This window comes from Sus scrofa, chromosome 1 (genome assembly GCF_000003025.6).
Source record: "Sus scrofa isolate TJ Tabasco breed Duroc chromosome 1, Sscrofa11.1, whole genome shotgun sequence".
In the NCBI taxonomy this organism is placed as follows: domain Eukaryota; kingdom Metazoa; phylum Chordata; class Mammalia; order Artiodactyla; family Suidae; genus Sus; species Sus scrofa.
In genome coordinates this window covers 224116255-224143346 of record NC_010443.5, presented here as the reverse complement: position 1 = coordinate 224143346, position 27092 = coordinate 224116255, and the positions used below count along the sequence as shown (strand labels likewise).

The 27092-nt window shown below is 37.5% G+C and overlaps 1 protein-coding gene across 1 annotated transcript in view; it reads left to right on the top strand.

Annotated features, from left to right (window-relative positions):
• TRPM3 (transient receptor potential cation channel subfamily M member 3) overlaps positions 1 to 27092 on the top strand; it is an 849162-nt gene that overhangs the window by 539078 nt on the left and 282992 nt on the right. Inside the window, 2 exon segments of the mRNA XM_021074417.1 lie at positions 22451 to 22530; positions 23799 to 24003. Coding sequence (XP_020930076.1) covers positions 22451 to 22530; positions 23799 to 24003 — 285 coding nt within the window.

Below are 27092 nucleotides of genomic sequence, written 5' to 3'. Positions count from 1 at the left end.
TGTAGCTTTTTTTTCACTTAAATTAGCAAAATACTTATCTCCCAACTCTGTCAAGGAGGGATATAAATCAAACATATTTAGGATATTGCACACACAAAAGGCATAGTTATGTCTTCTGTACACAGAACTGTTTGGGTATTTGTATAAAATGCCACATCTCTCCTGTAATAAGGATCACCTTTGCCACATGCCACATGCACACTTTGCCCCATGCTGGGGCCGTCACTAGTTCTGCTTGCACATGCCCGGTCAGCACATTCTCAGATGAATGGTTAATTAAGTTCTGCATGCTTTCACCAGGTCACTGCATCCAAGGGAGAAATCAGACATTTGCCTTTTAGGCTTCTGGGGTATCCTCTATTTTTCAACCAAGAACATATGCCAACATGGTATCAGAGTTCTCTCTGGGTGGGAGTCAAGATTTGAGACAACATATTTTCTTCTTTTTGTGTAACTGTCTTCCAAAAGACCTTCAGTGAATTGGCACAACTTTTGTAATAAGAATATAATATACAAAATGAGTGTATAAAAGCAACTTCAAGAGTTCGCATGTGGGCACTGTCCCTACGCGGAACCATTGTAAACCACACACCAATACAGGAAGACATCCTAGGAAGCTCTTCATTATGAACAACAACAAAGGATGGAGACCAAAAGGGAATGAATCGCCCTGTAAATATATGTTTCCATATTTCTTAAGATTCCCCTGCATATGTTTTTCATTACAGCCAAGAAAATAACTACCCAAACACTGAAAATCAAATTTCTTTAAATGAATCCCATTAACTGAAACATTGGGATATCCAAGACACATGGATGTCAGAGCTAACACTGTAATTATTTCTGAAAGTGAAATAACAATTAGGCTGGTGTCCCTGATACAAGCAGAATGTGTTAGCCTCTCTATCCTTGTCCTACAAATCAGCCCCTTTTCAGAGATGAAAATACTCTGTCTTAGAAGCCAGCTGACTCTGCTTCCACATGGAGGGGCGAGTTTGATAGCACTGGAGTGCACAGGTGCCTGGGTCAGAAGAGCTGGCTTTAATACTGGTTTTCTAGTTGCTAGTGGTATGAACTTGAGCAAGTCATTTTTCCCTCTCTGAATGTCAGTTTCTTCCAACCTGGATCTCAGGTAGAACAAGTGCAATGTTGCGCTTGAGAGATGGATCCATGAACTGTGAAGAAATAAGGTTTGGAGGTATCTTTTAGCTCATATGATTTTACCATTACCTTTCCTAGCTGTCCTAATGAGAATCATTCAAGTCACTTCAGGGGAAAGGAAATTGTTGTGAGTCTAGAAATTGATTCTGACTGGAATGGGAAAGGGACTAGAAGTAGGACTACTCTCTCCATCTCTCTTTCATGGGCTGCCTAGTTTCTCTCTCAAATAAAGCATTTCTCCTTCTGACCTCACTGCACCACGGAATACTCTGACCATACACATGCCCCTCCCCACCTCTGAATTTCTCCTTATGCATAGCTCTTCTTACCTAGGTGGAACTTTCTCTACCTCAGGACTTCTCTGCATTAGTTCCCCATGGTTCCTGGTTTCATGTCCTCACAGTTTCTAAGTAAAATTTCTAAGAAAGGGATTAATCAACTATTCTTCGGGGGGCCAATCCATAAGTCAAGCATGGTGTCCAGCCTGTGGCTTTTTGCTATGGTGTCAGCACCACCACCGATCCACTGGTTTATTCAGTTATGACCATGGGGGGTGAGTGAGGTTATCATAGTAAAAACAGCCACATGTGGACAAATAGGCAGTAACTGAGATCTCTAGGAAGTACACTGAGCTGAATATTTCTCTATAACTCCTGGCTTTAGCACTCTTACATATGTATCCTTTTGAGGTTTGTTACTTTCCTATATAAAAGTGTTACAGGGAATATATATGTCTAAAGATGTTGTCTTGTGGAACAGGTCCATGGTTTAAAAAGTACCTAGTCTAAAACAAAGTTACCACTTACTCAGATGAAGGACTAGAATCAGGTTTCATTTTCTTTTGTTCTTTATCATGCCGTGAAGTCATTGGGAATAGTTGCTATAGCCTGCAACCAGACAACCTTAGAAAGTCACTTGTAAGAGAGAACTGTATCAATAAGTCAAGGTAGACCTTGTATGATCACCACTATGAAGTGGGAGACACAGAAGTGGGATTCAGTTTAAAACTAATCTTGAGTATGCTTCTGTGTCCCAGAATATTAAAAAGGTCTCACTAGCTTTGAAGTTTGGGTGTCATTCTGAAAAAAAATATAGTAGCTGAGAAGCCAAAGGAGAAAATGGAAACCAGCAGGGATTTCTGAGGTCTGCGTCTCATTTCCTCCAGTCTTGTTGATATTCTAATATCCAGGAAAGGAAGAGAAAGAATACCAAGATGATTTTTTAGGCACTTATTTCTAATCAGTCCAGAGGGTCTCGGCATTTCCTGTTAAGAAATACTGTTTGGGGAGCTCCGTCATGGGTCAGTGGTTAATGAAGTTATCCATGAAGATGTTGGTTCAATCCCTGGCCTTGCTCAGTGGGTTAAGGATCCATTGCTGCCGTAAGCTGTGGCATAGGTCACAGATGTTGCTCAGGTCCCACATTGCTGTGGCTGTGTCTTAGGCTGGCAGCTGCAGCTCCAATTTGACCCCTAGCCTGGGAACCTCCATATGCCATGGGTTCAGCCCTAAAAAGCCCCCCACCCCCCAAAAAAAGAAAAAAACAAGGAAAGAAATATTGTTTATGTCACCTGTCTCCAGTGGAGGATTTTTCACTGCACTGTCTGGCTTTGTGACTCTGTGAGAAATATGGCAGACCTAGGGGTCCTGGAAGAATGAGGACTCTTTCTCTTCATCTTGAGATGACATCAAATGCATGTAACCGAATCAACTAAAGTGAGAGCTGGGCTGTGTCAGGACTCTAAATTCATTTATTTAGTTGACTAATAGGTTGAATACTCTGTGTGCCCAGGGATCTATTGGGTAATAACTCATCATTTTACTCTTTAACACAATCTCTCATATGTTGACTCTTAAGTCTTTGGGCTAGCATAGCAGCTTTATACTATAAGACCAACTTCCTAGAACTTGAAAACTTTGTGATAATATTATTTTTAGAGTATACTTTTGATTATTTAAGATCATTCATCATTTGTTAGGCAAACAGACTGAGTGTCTCAATATAGCATATACTGTACTAATTGCTAAGTAATCAGATGAGAGTCATGGCCCCTTCCTTGAGGTACTTATAATTTGGACAGGGAATAGACAGGTAATTTTAGGAAATAGTGGGACAGTTCTGACCAAGGTAGAGCACAGCTTGCTCTACAGTGAATCTTTCCATTTTTGATTCACATTTCATGTGACTGATCTTAATTTCTAAGGAACTTAATTTACAGGTGATGGGTTTTGGTGTCACTTGAGAGAGATGCAGAAAATTCCAAAGGCAGTGCTCTAAAGGAAACTGCAGCAATGGCCAAAAGCACCATCGTGATGTCGCCTTTTATTAGTCCACAGAGGAGATGTAATTATTCTGCTAAGTCTTTGTTTGCTATTTGAGAGCAACAAATTAAACCCTGCTAATCTACCTCACTGGATGGTTCTTATCAAACCTAAGAGGCTTCAATTATCAACAGCTTAATAAACTTACTAATCTGCATTAAATGAAATCCTTTGCAAAATCACATTGAAACAATGCTTAAGTCATAATCAGCCTGCCTGGTATCTACAACCTACTGTGGCTGAACCCCAGAATACATGGTGTAATCAAATTCCATGTTACTTAAATCTCAGAAAATTCCTAGTAGTTGGTTGTGTTTGTGTGTGTTGTGTGTGTATGTTTTGTCACATAAATTCATAGAGTGCTTGGTAATCCAGAGAAAATTGAAATTTAGGTATAAGTCAAGCAAGAATGTAATTTAAAACTGCTTAAATTCAACCACCTATTATCATAAAAAGAAAGCTTGAAAAGAATATTTTATTCTGCATACAGCAAGCCAGTACTCTGTGTCACGAGTCCTCATATGACACTCAAAGAATCTAAGATTGTCATCATGTTATCCATCCAGACCAGGGTCCCTTGCAAGGTAATAAGGGCAGTGTTCTTTAGGTTTGCAAAAAGAGAAACTGAGGCAGTGGACTTCTTTGTCCCCAGTCATAGAGGAAACACAGCAGGCTACTATTCCATCCCTCTTTCTTTTTCAGTCCAGATAAGGGAGGATTGTCGGAATAGAATAACTGCCTGAGTGGTTTAGGATTCACACAGCTATTCTCCAAGTGACTTGTATTGATGTCTGGCTCAGAAGTTCATGTTCATAGCAACAATGTCAAGAGGACTCATCAATTAGGTCTTAACTGTTAAATACTGAGCAGAGCAGTGCAGATAAGGGTAGGATTTGTGCACCTAAGAACACAAAGAAAGGGAGCCATAAAATTAAGCTGAAAAAAAATTTCAAAATTTCATCTGCACTTTTATGGACTAATTAATCGCTTAAATCTGCAAACGCTAACTAGAATCTGTCAATTTAGGATCCTGTTGGCACAATTATATTTTTTAAATATAGAAAATGCAGAATTTTCTATTTTGGTAAAACAGACTCTAGCAAGGACTGTCATTTAAAGTTCTGATCTTCTCAATTATTTTGAATTATCTGACTAAAATTATTTTTCAGATCATCCACATCAGCCTATATTTTCTAAGACTTGAAAGTTTTTGAACAGAGAGGAGGTATAACCTGTCTAAATTCAGTGGGAGAACATAATTGATGAGCAATTATACTATTTAACAAATGGCTGAATTTAAATAATGACATATACTGATGTTAAGAAAAGACTGCATAACCCCCAAATAGCATTTGACAATCCAGAACTTTTCTAAGATTTTATCCTTAGGCTACAAAATATTAATTTGAAGGTCAAAACATTCAAGAATGATATATGGACCTATTGTCCTTAAAATGCACTAACAAGCTATAATGCCAACAAAAGGAAGAAGGGAGATTAATACATTTTTAATATTGCTCTCTATTCAGTGCTTTTCGAGTCATTGTCATATGAATTGGTAAAAGTAGAACTTGATGTGTGTCTACCCGATTCCAACAGAAAAAAAATAATGTAAGTGTATGCGCACACACAGGGTGTGTGTGGGCGTGTGATCAGTGTAATCACTCAGTCAGTTCAGTGGCGATACTTGAAGATTGATAGTTACATTTTGCCAATATTTAAGACTTGACAGTTACACTGGCACAGAACATGTTAGGAAAATAGAGAGAAGGCGTTCCATTAATGAACATTTACAAGAATGTTCCATCCACTGTTGAATGATCTATTTTCTTGATAACTGTATGTTACTGATTATTTTATTTTATTTTATTTTTTTGTCTTTTTAGGGCCATACCCTGTAGCAGATGGAGGTTCCCAGGCCAGGGGTTGAATTGGATCTGTAGCTGCCGGCCTATGCCACAGCCACAGCAACTCGGGATCCGAGCCTACACCACACCTTATGACCTACATCATACCTCTGGTAATGCCAGATCCTTAACCCACTGAGCGAGGCCAGGGATCAAACCTGCGTCCTCATGGATGCTAGTCAGATTTGTTTCCACTGAGACACAATGGGAATTCCTTAAAATAATCATATTTTAATAGAGGTTTACTGAGGTAATGAGCACTTGGGGTTCAGGAAGAGGGTAGAAACGTAAATAGATATGGTCCCTTCCCTAAATGAGCATGAGAACATAAGCTAACTGCACACTATTAGTCAGGACAAAAGTATCAATGGGCAGGGAAAGAACCAAGTGCAGGAAAGCTCAAGGAAGGAAACAGATATTTTCATTTCAGGATAAATAGGAGAAGAAAAATTTTGAGCTAGATCTTAAAAAAAAATAGGGAGTATGAAAACAGGTAAGTGAATTGAAAATGCCTCCCTAAAATTATGGAACTAGGGAAGGGCAAAAGTTATGTAATTCAGTGAAATGCAACCAAAATCATTCAAGTGCCTACTGTATGTTAAGAATATCAACTCTTTGCCAGATACAGCTCAAATACCTGTCCTGGCCAAAGCTGACCCTTCCCTCCCTTGAGCTAAGCACTGTCTCAGCCAGTCTCACCTTCTCTCATGTCACTTAAGCTATTCTCATTCCTGCATATGGCTTCCTAGCTGTGTGATATTGAACAAAGTTGACCTTTAACCTTTTCTGCATCAGTGTCCTTACTTGCAAAATAAGCACAGTAAAAAGCACTTAACTTCTTAGGTTTGTTATGAGATTCGGATTAGTTAATATATGAAAATAATTAGATTGATTTCCCTCCAGAACAGTGCTTTCACTTGGAGATCTTATTAAAATGCAGGTGCAGATTCAATAGGTCTGGAGTGGTGCCTAAGAATCTGCATTTCTAACAAGTCTCAGATTTTACTGATGATGCTGGTTCATGGACTACTCATTGAGAAATGTCTTATGGTCCATGAATTGATGTTGTCTCATGAACTATTTATGAATAATGAAAGAAGAACAAAAATTGAGAATACACATTTAGAAACTTCTGTAGATATCTGCCACTGACACAAAATCCAAGTACATCATTAGCCTATGGCATTTTATAAAACTATGAGTTTGTAATGAATTAAAAAATTTTTTAATTGTCCCTCACCACAAGTCATTTGAGAGCATTGCTCTAAAACACAGCATAAACTTAAAAGCAGATGAGGTCTTTTAAATTTTTGTACCACCTCAGCAACTGAAAGAACTTTGTACAGTGTTAGTGTTCAACAGATATTCTTGAATGCTCATGAGACTTAATTAAATCATAGGTGAATACAACTCTGAGTACCCATTTTGAAATTCTCGATGTCGTGGCTAGAATCAGAGCTCCAGGGAGCATCGACTTGAATGAAGTATAATTAGCAACTGCACAAGGAAGCTTTTGTTTACATTTTATGCTTAATGATTGTTTAGACTCTGCATTAGAACTGTAAGAACGGGGAGGGGTTTTCTCTACCTAGTTATCTCTTATGAAATATTATATTTGTATGTTTGTAGAAATGCATGCCTACTTTCATAATAATTCACTTTCAAAACACTAACATTGGGATTTGAAGAGGGACAGAGAATATACACATAGGTATGTTGATGTGAGTTCTATATTTCATCCTTATTCCTCATCTCCTGTGGCCTCAGGTAGAGACTGGATTTAACAATAGTAAACCCATCAGTGTGTTGTGTGGCACTCAAAAAAAAAAAAAGTAAAAGGGAAATGAAATACCTGTTTGAACAAAAACAATATATTATTATTTGGGGGATATGTGTATGTGAAAGTCAGTCAGTACTGTAGTATATTTTATGCTTTTACCTGCAGTTTTTTTTAATTGTTTTAATGACTGATCACAGATAGTATTCTAACACAGGGGGATAGCATCCGAGAGTCAGGAACTTCCTGTGAGTATGTATATTTATGATTTTCCTTTGCAGTTATATCACCAGCTAGAAACAAGGTATCACTCACAAGGAAGAAGTTAGTTTTCTACTAAATATTTTTTATTAAAGTATAGTTGATTTACAGTGTTTCTTCAATTTCTGTTGTACAGTGAAGTGACCCAACTACACACAGTTCCCTGTGTTATACAGTAGGACCTCACTGCCCATCCATTCCAAGTGTAACAGTTTGTATCCACCAACTCCAAACTCCCAATCCATCCCACTCCCACCCCCCTTGTCCCTGGCAACCACAGTTCTGCTCACCTTGGCCGTGATTTGTTTCTGTTTTATAAATAGGATCATCTGGGCCATATTTTAGATTCCACAAATAAGTGAAATCATTATGGTACTTGTCTCTCTCTTTCTGATTTACTTCATTTAGTATGAGAATCTCTGGTTCCATCCACGTTGCCACAAATGGCATTGTTTTGTTTTTTTGTTATGGCTGAGTAGCATTCCACTGCACACATGCACCATACCTCTTTAATCCATTCCTCTGTTGATAGACATTTAGGTTGTTTCCATGTCTTGGCTATTGTGAATAGCGCTGTGATGACCTACATAGGGGTGCATGTATCTTTTTAAATGAATGTTTTGTCTGGATATATGCCCAAGAATGGAATTGTTGGATCATGTGGTAATTCTACATTTAGTTTTCTGAGATAACTCCATACTGTTTTCCATAGTGGTTTTACCAATTCGCATTCCCACCAGCAGTGTAGGAGGGTACCCTTTTTTCCACACCCTCTCCAGCATTTGTTATTTGTTGACTTGTTAATGATGGCCACTCTGACCAGTGTGAGGTGGTACCTCATTGTCATTTTGATTTGCACTTCTCTAATAATTAGTGATGTTGAGCATTTTCTCATGTGGTTGTTGGCCTTCTGTATGTCTACTAAATATTGGAGAAAGGACTTAAGGTCTCTTACAAACTTAGGGTGTGGAGTTTAAATTAGTAGATGAATCTGGATACTCAGTCTCTGCTCCATAATTTTCCAGTGATCAGTGTCTTTACTAATGAGAGTACTTCCAAAATTCTTATCACACTTGTGCCAGATAGGAATCTTAGAATAAATCACATTATCAAATTTAAAAAATCTGTGGAGAATTTCTACTTATGAAAATTTACATTTGAAATGTGGATGTCACATCATTGACAGCCCCCTCCACCCAGATCATGTATATTATTTGTTTGTATCCCCTCAAATGTAGTATTCAAGTTAAAGGCTAACTTCTATCATGACACTTTTATTATTCCTTCTTTTTTATATGGAGCAGTTGCAGATCTGAAATAAGGTTGTTATGACTTGGGGTACTGAGTTGGGATGTGACTAGGTAACATCTAGAGACATGAGGGACCTGTTAAAGAATCTAGATTTTATTTTAGAAGTCACAGGAAGTCACTGAATGATTAGAGGCATAAGGGAGATGGAATGCCATGAACTAATACTTCATTTTAAATGGATCATCAGTAAAACTATTCTATATGACACTGGGATGATGGGTATATGATCATTATACATTTGGCAAAATCCATAGAATTGTGGGCTCACAAAGAATGAACCCTGATGTAAACCGTGATTTTAGTCAAAGTGTATCAATATCAGTTCATCAACTGGAACAAATGTAGCACATCTGTTCTATAAGATATTAAATAATCTGGGAGACCATGGGGAGAAGTGGCAGGAGAGAGTATTTGGGAACTCTCTATACTTCTGGTCAGTTTTCGTTAGAACTAAAATTTTCTAAGAAATAAAGTCTGTCAAGTAAGAGGAAAGAATGATCACTCTTGATCCTGAGTGGAGAAAAAGTTAAAGGGACCAACTGGGAAGCCAATGCAGTCCATTTTTAAAAATAGCTTTATCGTATAGCTTCTTTCAGAAGAATTTTGCTATCAGAAATTAATTTTGGCATCAAATATCCAAAGAATGGAACTCTCTACATTAGGGTAAGGGTAAGGTGGTAAGAAAACAGAGAAGAGAAAAATCACATTGTCATCCAATAGAATACAAATTGAAGACTAAATCTATATTTCTGCATGACCTAGTAATATTTTTTACACCTACTTTTGAATTTTTGTTCCTTTCTATGTATGTCAAACTTAACACATTTAGAGAAAGCAAATAAATGTATTAGTATCATCCACAGAAAATTTTAATATTAAGATACTAAGAATAAATAAAAGGATACAGGCTTTGGTAGGGACTGTATAAGGAAATGCACTGACAATATATGGAAGCTAAGCCTAATAACCTTGAACCACTTTAAAACTGTCATATTAGTATAACATAACCAGAGGCTGAATTTATGGGGATGGCTTTATTTTCTACCTAACAATCTAGTAATTTGACAAAGTTGACTGTCAGAAATACATTTATGCTAATATTTTTCATTTCCAGAGAGTAATAGGACTAGCTTTACAGTTATATTGCTCAATTTAACTGATTGTAACTTACTTCTGATGATAAAAATTGTATTATTGATTTGGCCTCAGTTTCACCAGTATAATTCTTAATTGTTGGGTTAAAAAAAATATGGGCAAACTCTGCATATTCTGACCTCAGTGATATCAAGATTTGATTTGTCCTTTGGTTGGGAATGAGGGCAAGAGAACACTAAGTTCTGGTCTTGAAAACTCAATGGCATAACTAGAAATGTCAAGTTATTAACTAATTGCAATAATGTCTTATTCACATTTGAAGTCTTATTGAAACAGAATTAGGACTTTACGTGCATGCCAGACTGCTAAATCAGGGGGGCATTCTTAAGAATGGTTGAGTCTGTGGAGAATTCTTTCAGGGATTATTTATTAATTCAAATCTGCTTATGTACTTTGTGCTCAGTAAGCACAAAACTGTGTGCTCTGCTACATTTCTGTTTGTTTTCAAACGAATAGTGTTTCCATGAATTTGTAAAAATCGAAATTTACAAAAACCCTCTTATTTAAAAAAAAAAAAAAAAAAACCTCTGTACCTATGCTGTACACATTAATGAGAGACTAATGACAAAATTGTCAGGTTCTGATTCCTAGAATCCTCAGCTCTAAGAATTGGGGTTGACCTAGAAGATCACCAAGACTAAGTCACTGCCCCAAGTTCACATGGCTAGTTATCAACAAGATATGGCAAGGGTGCATATCTCAAGAATTCTAGTTAGTCCTGCTTCCACTAGGCTCTGCTTCACCTCAGCTTTGAATAGATAACAAAACTCAAAGTTTCAGAAATAAAGCCCTGCAGCCAAATATAAGTCTGTACCTTGTGAGGCAAGAGTTTGAACTGAGAATTGGGATCTCTCATTGATTGAGATGAATCTGTTTCTTTACCCCAAATACTTAAGGTAGTTAGGACTGATATTAAAAAAAATCTAAAAATAATAAAAATGAGGGGGGTGGTGAGAGAGGATAGCAAAAGGAAGAGAGACTGAGAGAGGGATTGATTTTGTGAGTAGTTAATCCTCTACTACAAATATAAGTACAGTGATTTATCATCACCCTCTTTTCAGTGTCTTCATCCATCTAGGGAAAAAAAGGCAAAAAAAATTTTTTTAAATAGCTTCTGAATTTATAATTTTATTTGTCACAAAAATTCCACATTTCTTCATGACATAAAATGTTCCAATTTCATGACTTGTCACATTTCTTTGATTCCTGACAAAATCAGAATGGTATAGGAATGACCTGGGAAAGCTAAAGAGAATTAAGGACTTAAAGGATGACATTACATCGCCCCAGCTCTGCATTTACTTAAAAAAAAAAACAAAGTTGTATTTCCCATGCATGCAGCCTCCAGGAACATAGCAAACCCTGCCAGTGACTTATGCACTGACTCGGGCACACTAACGTTGCTTTCTAACAAATCATCCATCGTGTTAAACTTCCTGGCTCTTGAATATGTCAAACCTCAGTCACATAGTTTTGTTAGTCATAATTTTGTCTTTCGTTTCCTCCTTCTCTGGGTGAAATGTATCCTATTATTATTGTCTGAAGATGTACACCAGTTTTATAGAACTGGCTCCACTGTAAAGTCGCTAAAAGTATGTGTGGGGTTTTAAGATTTTTTTATCACCATGGATGGAAACAGCTGTTATATTCAAACAGATGGCTAATGCTTAGTCATAAGTGGGATACTTTGACATAGAATCCTACATCCTCATTTCAATTTTTCAGCAATCTTTTAGTCTTGATGCAATGTATATATTTTAATTAAGATGAAGTGATTAAAATACACTTTTCCCATCACAAAGAAGAAAATGATCACTCAGCTTCTCAGCATCCCTAAAATCAGTCACAACATATAAAGGATGGAGTTCCCGTCATGGCTCAGTGGTTAACGAATCCGACTAGGAACCAGGAGGTTGCAGGTTCGATCCCTGGCCTTGCTCAGGGGGTTAAGGATCCAGCGTTGCCGTGAGCTGTGGTGTAGGTTGCAGATGCCGCTTGGATCCTGTGTTGCTGTGGCCCTGGTGTAGACCGGTAGCTACAGCTCCAATTGGACCCCTAGCCTGGGAATCTCCATATGCCATGGGAGCGGCCCAAGAAATGGCAAAAAGACAAATATATATATATATATATATATATATAAATAAAAAAAAAAAAAAAAAAAAAAAAAAAAAAAAAAAAAAAAAAATATATATATAAATATATATATATATATATATATATATATATATATAAAGGATGCAGAGTTCTTTTTACCCTGTGGAAGCACAAGGGCTTTGGCTCCATCATGCTAAGCCAATAGCTGATGTACACCTTAGGAATGAGGCTAAACCTCTGTGAGCCACAGCTTTTAATTTGCGTAATGGAATTTTATGATATCTACCTTAGAGAGTTATTGTAAATATTGCATAAAATACTGTGGGGAAAGCATTTGTGAATTGTAGAATACTTTATAAATGAAGAATAATGAAGAAACAATTTTCCGAAGAAACATGGAAATATATTTTTGAAATTGTTTATGAATATGAGATGAACATTCATATATATTCATAGTACAGCTACATAAAATTCTGCATTTATTTAAGTATAATTTACATAGCATGACCTATTGATAAAAGGGTTTCAGTTATAATAGTAAAGCATAATTTATTAAATTTTTGCCAGTTGTGATAAAAATATAATCTAATTTAACTTTATGTTGAGGTGTATATGATTTAATTTAGAGGCTATAAAGAGAATTTTAGTACAAATAATTTGTGTAATAATTTATATATTAATTATAGTAATTAAAATAATTTAAAATAAATAACCCACAAATAATTATTCCCTAAAGATGACTAATTGGGAATTAGAATTGATATTTCTATAGAAATAATGTTAAAAATAGGAGAAAGAAGGGTAGTGTCCTAGGCAAGGCTACAAAACTCTAGTTATACCACGATAGACCCATAATACTATGTATTTATTTGAAGCAAAAATTGGCTGTAAGTGATTATAAATCCTGAAATGAAAACAAATAGTTGTACAAATATATGACTTTTCTCCTGATGAAAGTGTGAGCAAGTTATGGAAGTGGTTCAGTTATGTGGTGATTCATTCTATCTGGCAGTGGCCAGCCAAGTTTCTGTGTAGAGTTTGGAAGAATGAGCAGATATTTGCTAAGTACAGAAGCAAAGAGTTTAGAAGAATGAACAGTCATTTCGTGTAGAGTTTGGAAGAATGAACAGGTGTTTGCTAAGTATGGAATGAAGGACCTGGCATTCTAGGTGAATGGAGCAGCACATTCAAAGCCTGAGAAGTGTGGTTCAGCATTGTCCATTAGCCGAACAGTCAATGATCTAGTTTACCAGAGCATAATGTATTTAAAGATTTGGAGGGAAATTGAGAGATTTGAAAAGATAGTTTCGGGGCAGATTCTAAAAGTTTTTATATACTGAACTGATCTGATCTTGTTGGGGATGGGAAGCCAAAGAAGGGTACTGATCAGGGAATGTCCTGATTGATTATATTAGGAAAAATGTGTTGGTGGTATCATGCTCTAGAGGCATCTGGCTTTGCCATGTTCCTCTGGCATTGTTTTACTTTATAGGTCAAAGGCACCTCTGAATACTGGAAAACAATAATTTCATGCGTTAGAATAAAAACAAGGAGCCAAAGAGTCATTTAAGAGGAATTGGTCCTATGTTTCCCAAGCTTTAGTTGCTTTTGTGATATCATCAAAACTTTTATCTACAAATGAGTTTAATCATTTTAATCTAATTTATTAAATTTTGATGGACTCATTTTTTAATAACTCCAAAAAGAAAATATATGTTCTGGGGTTCCTGTTGTGGTGCAGCAGAAATGGACCCGAACAGTATCCATGAGGACATGGATTCAATCCCTGGCCTCACTCGGTGGGTCAGGGATCCTGCGTTGCTATGGCTGTTGTATAGGCTGGGAGTTGTAGCTCCAATTTCATCTCTAGTCTGTGAACTTCCATATGCCGTGGGTGCAGCCCTAAAAAGAAAAAAGAAAAAAAAAAAAGAAAAAGAAAAGAAAATGTATGTCCTTAGGCAATACTATTTGTTAAATTGCAGGTTTAGCCATTGCTTAAATATTATATATTAATTTAATTAATATATCAAATATTATAAACCCAACTGTTAAAGACAAATGCATCCAGGTACCACTTTTAGAAACACAGGTCCCTCCTGATGTCCTCATCTTACAGGTGAGGAATTGATGTACAAGAAAATCACATGTTGTACCTCAGTCATCTGCGTATACCAACCATGTCTCAAACATAATCCCAGATGCTGAGGTGAAAGTAGTAACAAAATAAGATCATTGCCCTCAGGAACGTACATACTAGTGGGTGATGCAGATAAAAAAACAAATACAGAGACATGGCATAAGGGCAGGTAATATGAAGGGCTGTGAAGAAAACAGAGGAAAAGTATGAAATAGAGAATGACTCAGGTCTGCCTTTAGATAGAGGTCCAGGCCTCTCAGTGATCCTGATGTGCTGACAGAGCAAGTTGTTGTGGGAGATCTGAGTATGGAAGTTCCAGGTGGAGGGAACAACAGAAGCAAAGACACCTGAGAATTTGTTGTCCTACATACTTGAGGAAGAGCCAAGACAAGCTAACTGTGGTTCCATGGAAGCCTGATTCTCAGGACCATCATCTCCTCTCCAGCCCCCACTGCCCCTTCAGACAGAACCCCTTCCTCTCTAGCAAGGGCCCAGCAGTACATACAAGTTGTTGCCCACTGCCTGTTGTATTAGAATGCAGCCACATTCATTTGTTTATGTCTAGCCTGAGTGTTTTTGTGCTACAACAGCAGAGTTGAATGTTGTGGCAGAAACCGGTTGACCCACAAAAAGCCTAAATTATTTGCCATCTGGCCCTTTACAAAAAATGTTTGCTGACCCCTGCTCTATATCACACTCGGTTTTTGCCATTGTTGTGGTTAAAGGTGGACATCACAGAAAGGCATATACTGGGCATCTTATTAAAAATAAAATACGATTCATCCATGTCAAAATTTAGTTTCTGCTTATGTAAATCTGATTTCATTTTTCAAATTGAATTATATACCAGTGGAAACTTTTGAGTATATTCTATTTGAGTGTGATTTTTTTTTCTTTAATGATGAATTGGGAGAATAAGATACTCTGCCATTACATAAAGACAGGAGTTAACCTGTGAAGAATAACCACAGTGCACATTACACTTGTGGTTTCCTCTTCTTAGTATTCAAATTATGTTTTCTCTAAACTATATCTGAAACAGGCTGGTCATATTTCCTGCCAGGAGTTAGAGTTGCATTGTTGGGTAATGCACCAGATTTTTAAAAGATCCATATGGACAGTGTGGCCCAGAGCTTCAAGTCTCTTTGGAACTAATTAGCTTCTCAAATCAAAGGGTCCTTGAATATCATCTGTGACCTCATATGAAGGAAATGCTGTGCTGACTTTACCTGGGGCTTCCTTGTTCACTTAGACCAAATGCTCAGGGTTCTGGTGACACTATTTTTTGTCTTTGGTGTTAAGTTCATGGAAGGTACTTCACATGTTTGTCCCTAGCAAATATTTCCCTCTAGGGAATAAAAAAAAAAAAAAGCAAAAAGGAAAACAAAACCAAAAAAATGAGTAAGACTAAGAGAGGAATTAAAAAAAATACATGGGCAATATTTAGAAGACTCAGTTTAGATTTGATTGAACTCAAGATTAAAGTAAGTCAGGAGGAGAATTGAAGTTGTATCTAGTGAAGAAGGAAGGTGAGAAAACTGAAATTTTAAAATATTTCTTACATCAGGAGGATTAACCAGCTACTAGGTCAGTGTCTCTCAGATACTTGCCTGCCAGCCAACCTACCTCCTCTTCCTCCTTCTCCTCCTCCCCTTTTCCTTTCCTTTTGCTACTTCCTTATCTCTTCCCCCAGCTCTCACCTTTATATCCCAGAAACTCACCCTGAATATCACCCCAAATACTCCCCACTGAGCCCTCTCTTTTAACTGAACCCTTCCTAAGTCACTTCCTGAACTACACTTTTCCAATGACTTTCCATTATCAGAAGGTCAAGCTTAACAGTTGGAAGAAATCTGGAAACCTTCTGACCACATAGAATATTTCATGACTACAAACAGATGGTTATGAGAGAAAACTTCAGAAAATATCAAAAAGCAAAAGAAAGAAAGTAAAAATTGGTCACAGATTCTATTTTAGCATACTCTCCATCATCTCTGTATCTTTCCTTTACTTACTAGTCTATGTCCTTCTTTTCTCACATAACAATGTGAAAATTTGTATTTTTCTATGTAATTAGTCTTCTGAACCCTGACTGTGATCATCAAATGGCAGCAACTGTAGTTTAATTAGCTGCCCATTAATGGACTTTTAATTTGTTTCCAGTTTATCTGTATTATAAGAACTACTGCAATGAACATCTCTGTATGCTCACATCTCCGCTGAGTTCCTAAGAATAAATGCATAGGAGTGTTACAGCTGCATAGGAAGAAGGGTATGCACATTATTGAGGCCGTCACTACATATTTTTCTATAGCCAACTCTTGAAGACAAAGGGACTTCTCCCTTTCATGTTTAATGCTCTGCTCAGTCTGATGTCCCACTTGCATTTTGCTCATTGTAATTTTCCTCAAACGAAAGTCACTTCGTTTTGCTTCCCTTATCCCTGGGGAAACCATGGTAAGTGAGAGACCAGAAGATGGGGGAGTTTGGAGGAGATCAATCCTGGAAACATCAGAGAGGCAAGGAGAAGCCTTGCCTCTGGACCTGATCCAAGTTAGAATTATGCAGTTCACACTGTGCCTCTCAGGGAGTGTCCACGTAGCACACACTAGGCGCTTTAAGAGGAGATTATGAGAAAATGAAGTTCAAGGGGCACCGCCCTCAGAGATTCATAGCCCACAGGGTTGATGGTGAACGCAGCTCTCAGCTCTGACTCCTGTCTGAGGGAAGGGTAAATCCTTTAGAGATGAAGTGCTCTCACGTTCACTTTTTTCAAGTATTTTTGCCTTGTTAAAATGTGGGCTTTCTCCAGTTTGTTCACTTATCTGATTAAGAACAGCATTATCTGAACATTTTACTCTCAGAAGATATTTGAAAGAACCCTTTTGTGTGAGCCAGAACCTCTGAGTTGCCCCCCAATAAACATGCCACAGTGTGACTGCTTCCAGCCTGCATCCAAGTGCTGTAATAGTCCCAGCTCATCTTTTTTTAAATAGGGAAACAGGGGAGTGTAGGTTTCTAGTCACACACACAGTCATGGGGGAGGGGCTGCAGGACAAGACTTGTGATCAGACAAATTTTGTGATTATTATTTATTGACATTTCAGAAGTGGAATGTCACTGACGAACCCAAGCTTTATTCTCCTTGGGCTCACATTTTTACCCAACTTGTCTTTGGAAACATGCAGAGTTTTTAGCAGTTCCTCTTTAAAGAAATGCTATCACTCCATTCTTCAGGGAGGAATGAACAATGCCACTTGTGTGTTCAAACCACTCAGAGCATTAATATACTGTTTCTTTAGAAGGATTTGCTTTCCAAAGTTGAACTTTTCAGAACTCAGAACACCTTATCACACTTTCACAAGCCTTCTCTCTGAAAATGGAAAAAGAAGAGGGGGGAGAGCCTGTCAGGACTTGTGCCAGTTAAATCCGATCTCTCCGGGGATTTGTTTTTCTTCTGGCGTCAGATTAGATGTTCAAATCAAGCAGTGTTTGAAGGCTGCGAGGGAATGTCCATGGGACTCTTAGTGAGGCTAATCCCAAAGCAGCACATTCCAAGGGGCTAATCTGCCCAAGTTCATTGCTTACTTGAAACGTCTCTTGGGGGAAGAGCCGGGTGAGAGACTTTTTTTTCCAGTGGGCGGTCATAAGAGCATTATTAACGGGATGACCAGCCCCAGACACAGCAAAATGAAAGCAACAGGAGCTGCTCGTGGGACTGCCTTTGCCACTGCCCAGAGTCAGTGCTCAGGTAAAATGATTTCAGCTCATTTTCCTCTTGTTCACCTTTCCAATATTGGATCTGAGGACCTAGAGGAAGACCCAAGGAATGCCAGAGAGATGTTGAGGGAAAGCAAAAGGCAAAAATGGTCATAGGCATCCAGGATCTTGGGGTCTTTGGTGTTTTGTTCTGATTGGGGCAGAATGTACATTCAAAACCCGAAGAGTCTCCAAATGAGGAATGTGGTAAATTTTGCTTGTAATTTGTTCCTATAAAGTTAGTGGACTCTTCTAATCTTGCAAGAACTGGTCTGGGTTGTTGTCCTACTGTTAAGTTGCCCTGCTGAAGGGTGGATTTCAACAGCAATATCCAAGGCTTTCTGGAGACAGATTTAATGCATACTCTATGTAAGTACTTGTAAATCATTCCTGCCTGGAGAAGGTCTTAGTTCTGGAGCTCCTGGGGAGTGGGCGAGTCAAAGAAGTTTAAGGGACTAATGTTTGTAGCAGAGTCTTTGTGAAAAAAATAAATGTGAAACCTGGTTAGTGAAACAACGTAATTTTTTTTCTTTTGAAGGCCATATTTATAGCATTTTGGGTTTTTGTCATTTTGATGCTTAATGACTGTACATTTGACTTTCAAAATACATACATTATTCTTTAAGGGCACTTATTATACTTTGTTAAAAATGTGAATGTCCTCATTTTTATTTTGAATAAGAGGTCCTTTAATTATTAGCCTTTGAAAAACACTTCCCCATTACACATTACACATGACTGATAATGCAGAAAGACAAGGAAGAGAATAGCCCTTCGCAGACTCAGTCATGGCAAAGTGACCGTTCTGCCTTTCAAAGGCTGTTTTCTAAGGGTTGATAGAAGCCATCTTTTCTAAGAGTACATGAGACCTCCCCAGCATATTTAAAATGAAGAGATCTGAGGGCACACTGTCGAAGTTTTGTGTTAGAAGAGAATTAAAGGGTCAGCTAGAAACATGGCATGTCAAAACTGTTTTATGCTTTCTAACAACAAGGGTAGCCGTTCTGAGCTAACTTAGTTGGATGTTGCAGCCAAGGATAAAACTTCACGCAGAGCAGTCCAAAGCCTTTGAACAAAAGAAAGGGGAATTAGTTTAGGGAACAAGTTAAATCATGATTATACATCAAATATGCCCTCTCCAGGAAAATGATTTTAAAAATCTAATATCTGTCCACACTGAGGACTGAATAAAAGTGCATAAAACAAAGCCCACAATACAGCAAATTGTGCATGATATCTGGTAGAATTCCTAATTCATGTGCTATACATACACTCTTCCTGTCATGTGTTATGCTTTTCTTCTTAAAAAAAAGAGAATCCAATTCAATTATGAATAATGAAAAAAAAATTTTTACATTACATTTCTTTTTCCCCCTACCAGTTTTCAATGTCTTTGAAGGCAAATGGTTAGTTTGCTCATAATAAAACAGAAACTGATCTTCAGACCCTTTGCTGGCAATGAGGTAGCTTTTTATCTTTGAGAAAATAAATACGTTGCTAAACTGCACTAAGTCAAATTATTCTAGACTTAAAGACCAACAAAAATTTGACAATCCATATGTAGTCATTCTTACTGCATGCCATCCAAATGAAACTTCCAGGGTCTTCCAAGTAGAAACTGGGATCTATGAGTGAGAAAAAATAATGGAGGTGCTCTTGAAAAGTCTAATCTGTTTGTCGTGGTCCCCACATTCTTGGGTTGGAAGTCCTGTGTGATTACACGTCTTTGTTATAATGATTCCCCCTTCTTTTACTTCTGTCTCATATTCTAGCGTCTTCTCGTTGTCCCATCTCACTCCTTGATCCCAAGGAGAGAGGAAGAACAGATAGCTGAGTATTCAATACTCCACTTGTGGGGACTGGCAGAGGAGGGGAGAGGTGCAAGTATGAGCTAGTTCTCAGACGTGTCTCTAAAAGGCACTCCCAGACATGCCCAGATGGCATGGCCCAGATCTAGGGTATTTAATGCCAGTAACCTCTCATTTGGAGAGCCAGTTTAGCAGAATGGGTGAGAGTGTGTACTCTGGAGTCAGCCTGCTCAAGTTCAAAGTCTGCTTTCTTATTTGGTGCATCTCTGACTCAATTTCTTCATTGGTGAAATGGATATAACAGTAGTATTTCCCTCACAGGGTTCTTATCAGGATCCATGAAGATAAGACAGACATGGTACAATTCCATGCATCTGATGAATGCTTAGTAAAGGTTAAGGCTTGTTATTACCTACTGAGATCCTACTAAGTGCCAGTGCTTTCCCTGAATCATTTGCTTTGATTAATCCAATAACTCTCTCTTAGAGTGGTTAAGATTATCCTCTGTTATAGAAAAGGATCAAGGAAATTTAATAACTCTTCTATATGCTTTGCTTGTGGCCAGCCAGGCCTTCTGGGAATGTACCATCCCCAGTGCAAAGGGAGATCAATCTAGGTGAGATCTGCCATAGCAATTTCATAGTACTCTGGTCTCAACCTTTATCTGAACTTTTAGTACCAGAACCAACCTAGGACTAGTCTGTCTTGTTGAAGTGAAAACTTGGTACCCAAATAATGAGAACAACTCTGTGTGTCAGGCACTGTTGTTGTGCCCATTTTCTAGATGAGGAAAACTGAAGATCAAAGAAACTAGGTGACTTTGTCCATGCCTCAGATTCCCACTCATGCCACTTTTTCTAACTGCTAACCTCATTCTCTATCCATGATACTGCCATTCCTGCTTTCTCTCAGGGAGTATTGATCAGCACTCCCTGAAATTCCCAGATGTTTTACTAGAAGATCTTTATGAATGCTAGCCAAAGTGGGCCACAAAAAAGGGAAAGAATGCGCTCCCTTTTTTGCTCCCCAAGGTGTAAGAAAAGTTGGTTTCAGATGTCCAGTAAGGAATATTTTACCTTCTATCTGCCAAGAGATGTTATCAAACAAAGTATTCAGTTTCTAGGAAAAATCATGACCTATGAATAGCTTAACTTAACAGGCTTTTTACAAAGATAAAGTCTGGTTATCTATGCTGCTAAGCTCATTTCTGCTGCAGAGATGTAACCACTAGCTTTTCCTATGTATTTGAGAAGAAAGATCTTTGAGAATAGATATTGGGGCTTTTTCCATGTGCAAACAACAAGCAGAACGGCACGTGTTACTTTTGTGGTGTGGGAGTGCAGAGGGCCACCTTAACCCAGGGATCTCTGAGGGAGGGTAGGTGTTCCTTTTCATGTGGACAATGCATAAACACTCATAAATTATGCAACCTGATTGTAACCATGACTGAAACAGGATGCAGGTCTTTTGTACCCCTCAAGCATCCCAATGTTCCTACTTTTAAGATGTGCTTTGTCGCAAGTATAAGGCATATACTGCCTTGCGTGCAATATACTTACATAGATGTCTCTGTGAGAGAGGAAAGAGATCTAAGTTTCAAGGGTTGAGGGCAAACGAGACCTGAGCACAACTTATACAGATATTTGTGTCCCTGGCAAAGTCAATATCAATTATAGCCCGTAAACCAGGGCCTCTAACAGTTAACAGTAGTTACAGCCTAAGTAAACAGCTTGGTTGCGCTTTGGCCCTGGAAACTGTTAAAGTAGGAATTTAGTCCTGATGCTGGATTAGAGAGAAGATGATACCATATGGAAAGAATATTACAGGTTACTCCAGCAACTTCTATCTTAAACCCTCGCTTAGGGAGGGAATCTTCTGAGTAGCTTACCGGATTTCATGGAACACTCATCTGTTGTTTCAAACGCTAGTAAAGAAAAGGGTTACGGGATGAAAGATGGACACTCTGCTTTGGAACAAAGATGCTACAGTCTGTTGGAACTTCCTTTATCCTTCTGGGAACCCAGTCTCAGTGGCCAGGCTCCTGGGTGGACAGTCTCTATAATGTTCATTCTAAGGAGCTGTATTTGCTGTGCTTAAAGCATGTAGGATGCCAAAAAATGTGCTATTTTACTTCCTTCCAAAGGTATTACCTGTGAAATTTTGGACTGTGATGAAGATATTTATCTCCCATATGTTTCCATTTCCTTTTTTCCCTCCATATTTAAGCATCACTAATTTGGATTTTAGGAAAAGCATGGTGATGGTTTAGGGTTCTTGAGTTATGTGATTTCCTCACTATTTTTCTTGCTTTCTATAGGAAAAGTCTAATGGAAGTGTCAGTATTGAAAACCTTATGCTTTTTTAGATGAATTTTTTCCTACCACTGAATATTTGTTATCTAAAGGGTCACAAACATCCTACTTCGTGTCTTTCATTTTCTCTGTAAATAGCATTATTTTTCTGTTCTTCAAAAATCATTATGAATTTGTATATGGTTCCAACGTGCTAACACTTTTTATTATGGTCATTTCCTTTAACTCTCATATTATACTGTTAAATAACTTAATCAGCAGGTTCTGGTAGTAATTGATTTTGTTATATGCAGCATTTATGTGTGAAGTAGCTCTAGTTTCAATTCATTTTATGAGACACTAGTCTATTAAGTGATTATGAAATTTTGCTTCCTAGTCAAAAATACTTAAAAGTTATATTCACCTTTAATCTTCTTCTTCTTCTTCTTTTTTTTTTTTTTTTTTCAGGCTCAGAAGTCCTGGATAGAAAGAGCGTTTTATAAAAGAGAATGTGTTCACATCATACCCAGCACCAAAGACCCCCATAGGTAATTTTGCTGCCTCTATAATGTAGAAGAACTCTAAGTAGCAATTATGGGAACAAAACTACAATCCTAATCCCTATCCATTGCAAGAGAATCAATGTCAAAGTAAAGATTGTTTTTTAACTGTTACTGGACATCTTTGAAATAATCTTATGTATACATACCACATAATATGCCATGCCTGGAATTCATTCTCTAAGACCCTGTACAAAATAATAGCTACACCATCAGAAATAGAATTCATCACTGTCTACAAGAATGGGATATGTATGTACATGTACATACATATAGATATTCAAGTGTTTCATCAAAGTGCTTAGTTCTTACCAATATAACCTCCTATAGAGAAAAAGAGATTTTTAAATGAAATACTCCTAGCAGATGACTTATTAGACTTCAGACCTTCAGATTCCTATCCAAGCCCATTTTTTAATGTTCTACTTACCTTCCTGAAGATCAACAGTGTATAAAGTGGGAAGCATTTGAGATAAAGTAAAACATGAGTGTCTGGAAATGCCTTTATGAAAAGGCAATATAATGAAGTAGTTTAAAATATAAACTGTAGAACGCTGTATAAACTTGAACAAATGACCTAAAATTCAAAACTATAAAATTTTACCCATAAAATGAAGGTCACATTGTTAGTATTTAAGAAATGTTAGTTACGTATTACTTGTAGTCATAATAGTGCTAGTAGTAAAGTATTAAGGACATTTTCATGATGTAAGAAGTGAATTTTGTTTTCAGATATCTTGTGAATAATTTTTATGTTTCTTTAAGAAAACTTAAGCTTCAGATTTTTATTCTCAGAATTGGACATTTGACAGTGAAGGTCAATTGGGAAAAGAAGTTAGGTTGTGATTCACAGATGAGTAAGAGTTCTTATTTAAATGTGCATGTTAAAATTCTTTCCTCAAAGCTGTTCAGTGTCCTTTGTGCAAGATTTGATGGATGAGAGGAGTGAGAAGCAGAAAAATCTACAGGGCTTTTGTTCTTATCCAATCCTAAACAATATGGCAGGTGTGAAAATGGTGAGTGTAGATGGACAGTAGGAATTTATAGCCTATATAGCTAACAAAAAAATGAGGAGGGGCCAGAAAAGAAACAATATATATGTCAGGTAAATCCTGAGCACATCTCTTGCCACTAAAGCCACGTTATGGGTTCTGTCTGAAAACTGACTCCTTGTAGATTTCTCTAGCAGATTGTTGTTGATGTGTATTCCAGTGGTGGCTCGTATGAGCGGTTCACTTTAACCTCTTATGTTATAGGTGTTGCTGTGGGCGTCTAATAGGCCAGCATGTTGGCCTCACTCCCAGTATCTCGGTTCTTCAGAATGATAAAAATGAAAGTCGCCTCTCCCGAAATGACATCCAGTCCGAGAAGTGGTCCATCAGCAAGCACACTCAACTCAGCCCCACCGATGCCTTTGGGACCATTGAGTTCCAAGGAGGCGGCCATTCCAACAAAGCCATGGTAATCAGAAAATCATTCAGTCACCTCTCAGATTCTGTCTCAAGCCCTGCAAAGGAGTGGTAAAGAGCCAGATTTAGTCTTTGGGCCCAATCCCAGCTCTCCTAGTTCCTGGCTGGCATCACCCCTGAGCATCTTTGCTCTTCCTCTATCAAATGGAGGAAAGAAAACCTTCCTCTCAGGATTTTTTAAATAATTAGTATTAAATCAGATATAGTGACTGTAGTTTTAAATAATAATAGCAAGTAGCTTTCTATAGTTATCCACTGTTTATTATTTTACTTTCTGGGTCTCATCCATTAAAACATATTTTTCTAACTCCTTTGATAAAAAAATATATTACTTTTTGGTCTCTGTTTTGTTCTGTTGGTAACTAGCATTTTTGTCAATTCAAGGTAGAACTGATCATCTTAGACTATTTCCTTCCCTAATCTAACGAGGATCTTGCCATCCAAATTGAGTGGTTTTTTTGGTTTTTTGTTTTTGTTTGTTTGTTTTGTTAGCATCTGTGTTCAGTAATGTTCTCAATAGGAAAGTTCCATATGAAAAGCATTTTTTTTTTTGGAAAGGAGGAACTAGAAAAATATACAAATTTGACTTCTAAGAGTTGTCGCTTCTAAATTTCAGCTTTCATCATGGAACTCTCCCTACTTGGCTAGCAGATGTTGCCAGGAGAAAGTCTACCAGTGTTTTTGGAAATTCTAGAAATGCTGTATTCCATTAAGCTTGCTTCTAACCGATGAGAGGGAGTTGGTTGAGGGTGGAATAGTTGGAGGTGGCTGTTTTCAAGCATGCCATGGAGTTTTCAGAATTTGAAGAGGAAATTTTGCTTAGAGAACCATATTGCAAAATGCAGGAAAGTCGCTTCACACCATTAGTCTAAAAATGTGCAATAAAGCCACCTTTCTTGTCTCTTTCCTCTCCCCTCCTTTTCCCTCTACTTCCCCCTCCCATTGCAGTATTTTCTTCACCAAGGATGGCTGACTGAGCTATTCTCACAGTTGTTTCCTAAGAAAATTAATTTTGAACAATATATTGGAAAAAAGAGGATTCTATGTGCCAACCCCAGCAAGGCATTGGGGAAAAAAAGAAAGGGTTAGGTAGCGTTGGCCTGGATAGAACCAAGGGAAATGGAGATTCAGTAACTTCCTCATCCACTTAAGGGACATATGTGCCCACACAAGATCATTAAGGGTCCCCAATTCAGCAGTGTCCCCATTCACAGTATAGAATTGAACCATGTATAGTGTGGATCCTCTGGAACCATGTATTCACTAAAAGTCATGTATGTTCTCCCTATAAGAAAAAATTCTGTAGGTGAAGCCATGGTTTTGTGGACAGTAATCATTATAGAGTAGTTTACCCCGTGACTTGACAGGGTGCTAGAATGATGCCCCCAAACATCGTGCCACAAACCCGGAGGCTTAAGGTAAGCGGGTAACAATCATTTCCTTCATTAACTTGCAGAGTCCATCAAATGTAGTGCATCAGTTTGCTCTTAAGAGCATTCTTTCAAAGTCATCACTTGGGATATTCTAATCACCATCATGCTGCCAGTGCAGAGAATGTGTTTTGGGGACTGATTTCTGGCAATTTATAGATCACTAGAGAAAGGCACTTTGTATTTCCTTCAAATGATGTTTTTGATCAAAAATTAATCTCAAGTACCTGAAATTGAAAAAAACTTGGGGCTTAGTCACACATGGCTTCCACTAGTTTTTAAAAATCAGGTCTATTCTCAGAAGATAAAGTTTCCCACTACTAAAAATTCAGAAAGAATGGAGTACTTGTTTGGGAGTGTGAAATGTGGATTCTGGATGCAGACAGTCTAAGTTTATCTTAGAGCCATTGTATATTTGCTATATGACATGAGAAACATTAATTAAATTCTCCATGCCTTAGTAGTTTATTCTGCTATCTAGGAATAATAATACTACCAGTATAAATATTCAATGAGATGACATATGTAAGTCATCTGGCACAGTGCCAGGATATAATAGATGTAAAATTAATTTTAACTCCTATTTTTACAACTATTATTATTATTATTTGCTTCAGACTCTGAAAAAATTTTAATATTTTGATTAATACTTTGTAGGACACACATTTGGGTGGCTGTCTTGGTATGTTATTTTAGAAAGTCATATCATACTTTCTCAGTTAACTCTTTAAAATAATTCAGTTTCTGATTCCTTCACCTAGTTATTAACCCAGAACCTGAAGCCAGATTGCTTTGTTGATAATCTGGTCTGTTACTTACCGGTTTGTAGACTGGCCCAGTTTAATTAATTTCCCAGTCCCTCGGTTTCTTCATCTGCAAAGTATGGATAGTAATTACTACTTTTAGGGCTGTAGCAAGGATTAAATAAGTCAATATATATTAAGTGCTCAGAACAATACCTGGTGTTAAAGCTAAATTAATGTTTGCTATGTTATTACTTCTAAGGGTACACTTAATGTAGTTACATGAGTGAGTTTGCAATCAATTAAAATAAGATGCATAATCTTAAAATTTAAATATAGTTGACTTACAATGTTGTGTTAACTTCTGCTATACAGCAAAGTGATTCAGTTATATATATATATATATATTTACATATATATATTCTTTTTGATATTATTTTCCATTTTGATTTATCTCAAGAGTGAATGTAGTCCCCTGTGCTATACAGTAAGATCTAGTTGTTTACCCCTTCTGTGTGTATTAGTCAAGATGCATAATCTTGAGGTACAAAGAACTATATCTAAATCCTCACTCTCACTCTGCCTAGTCAGAAAGTCTTGGATAAACCAGTTAATTTAGCTGAGCCTCAAGATTTCTTATTTATAAAGTGGGCATGATTGCCTCATGGGTTTTTTACAAGGATTAGAGAGAACATAAAATCACTTGGTATTCAGCTCGTGCTCAATATATTTATGGAAATCATAGTGATGGCACAGTTAAGTAGCTGCCTTTGCTTCCTGGGAATCCAAAGATATGTTAACACATTTTCACAGGAGTACCAGGCTGCATAGTGACAGTCACTACTAGGAAGCTACCACTGTGGACTCCAGCTCCTCAGGGACTGGAGACATGTGGCTTATAAACCACC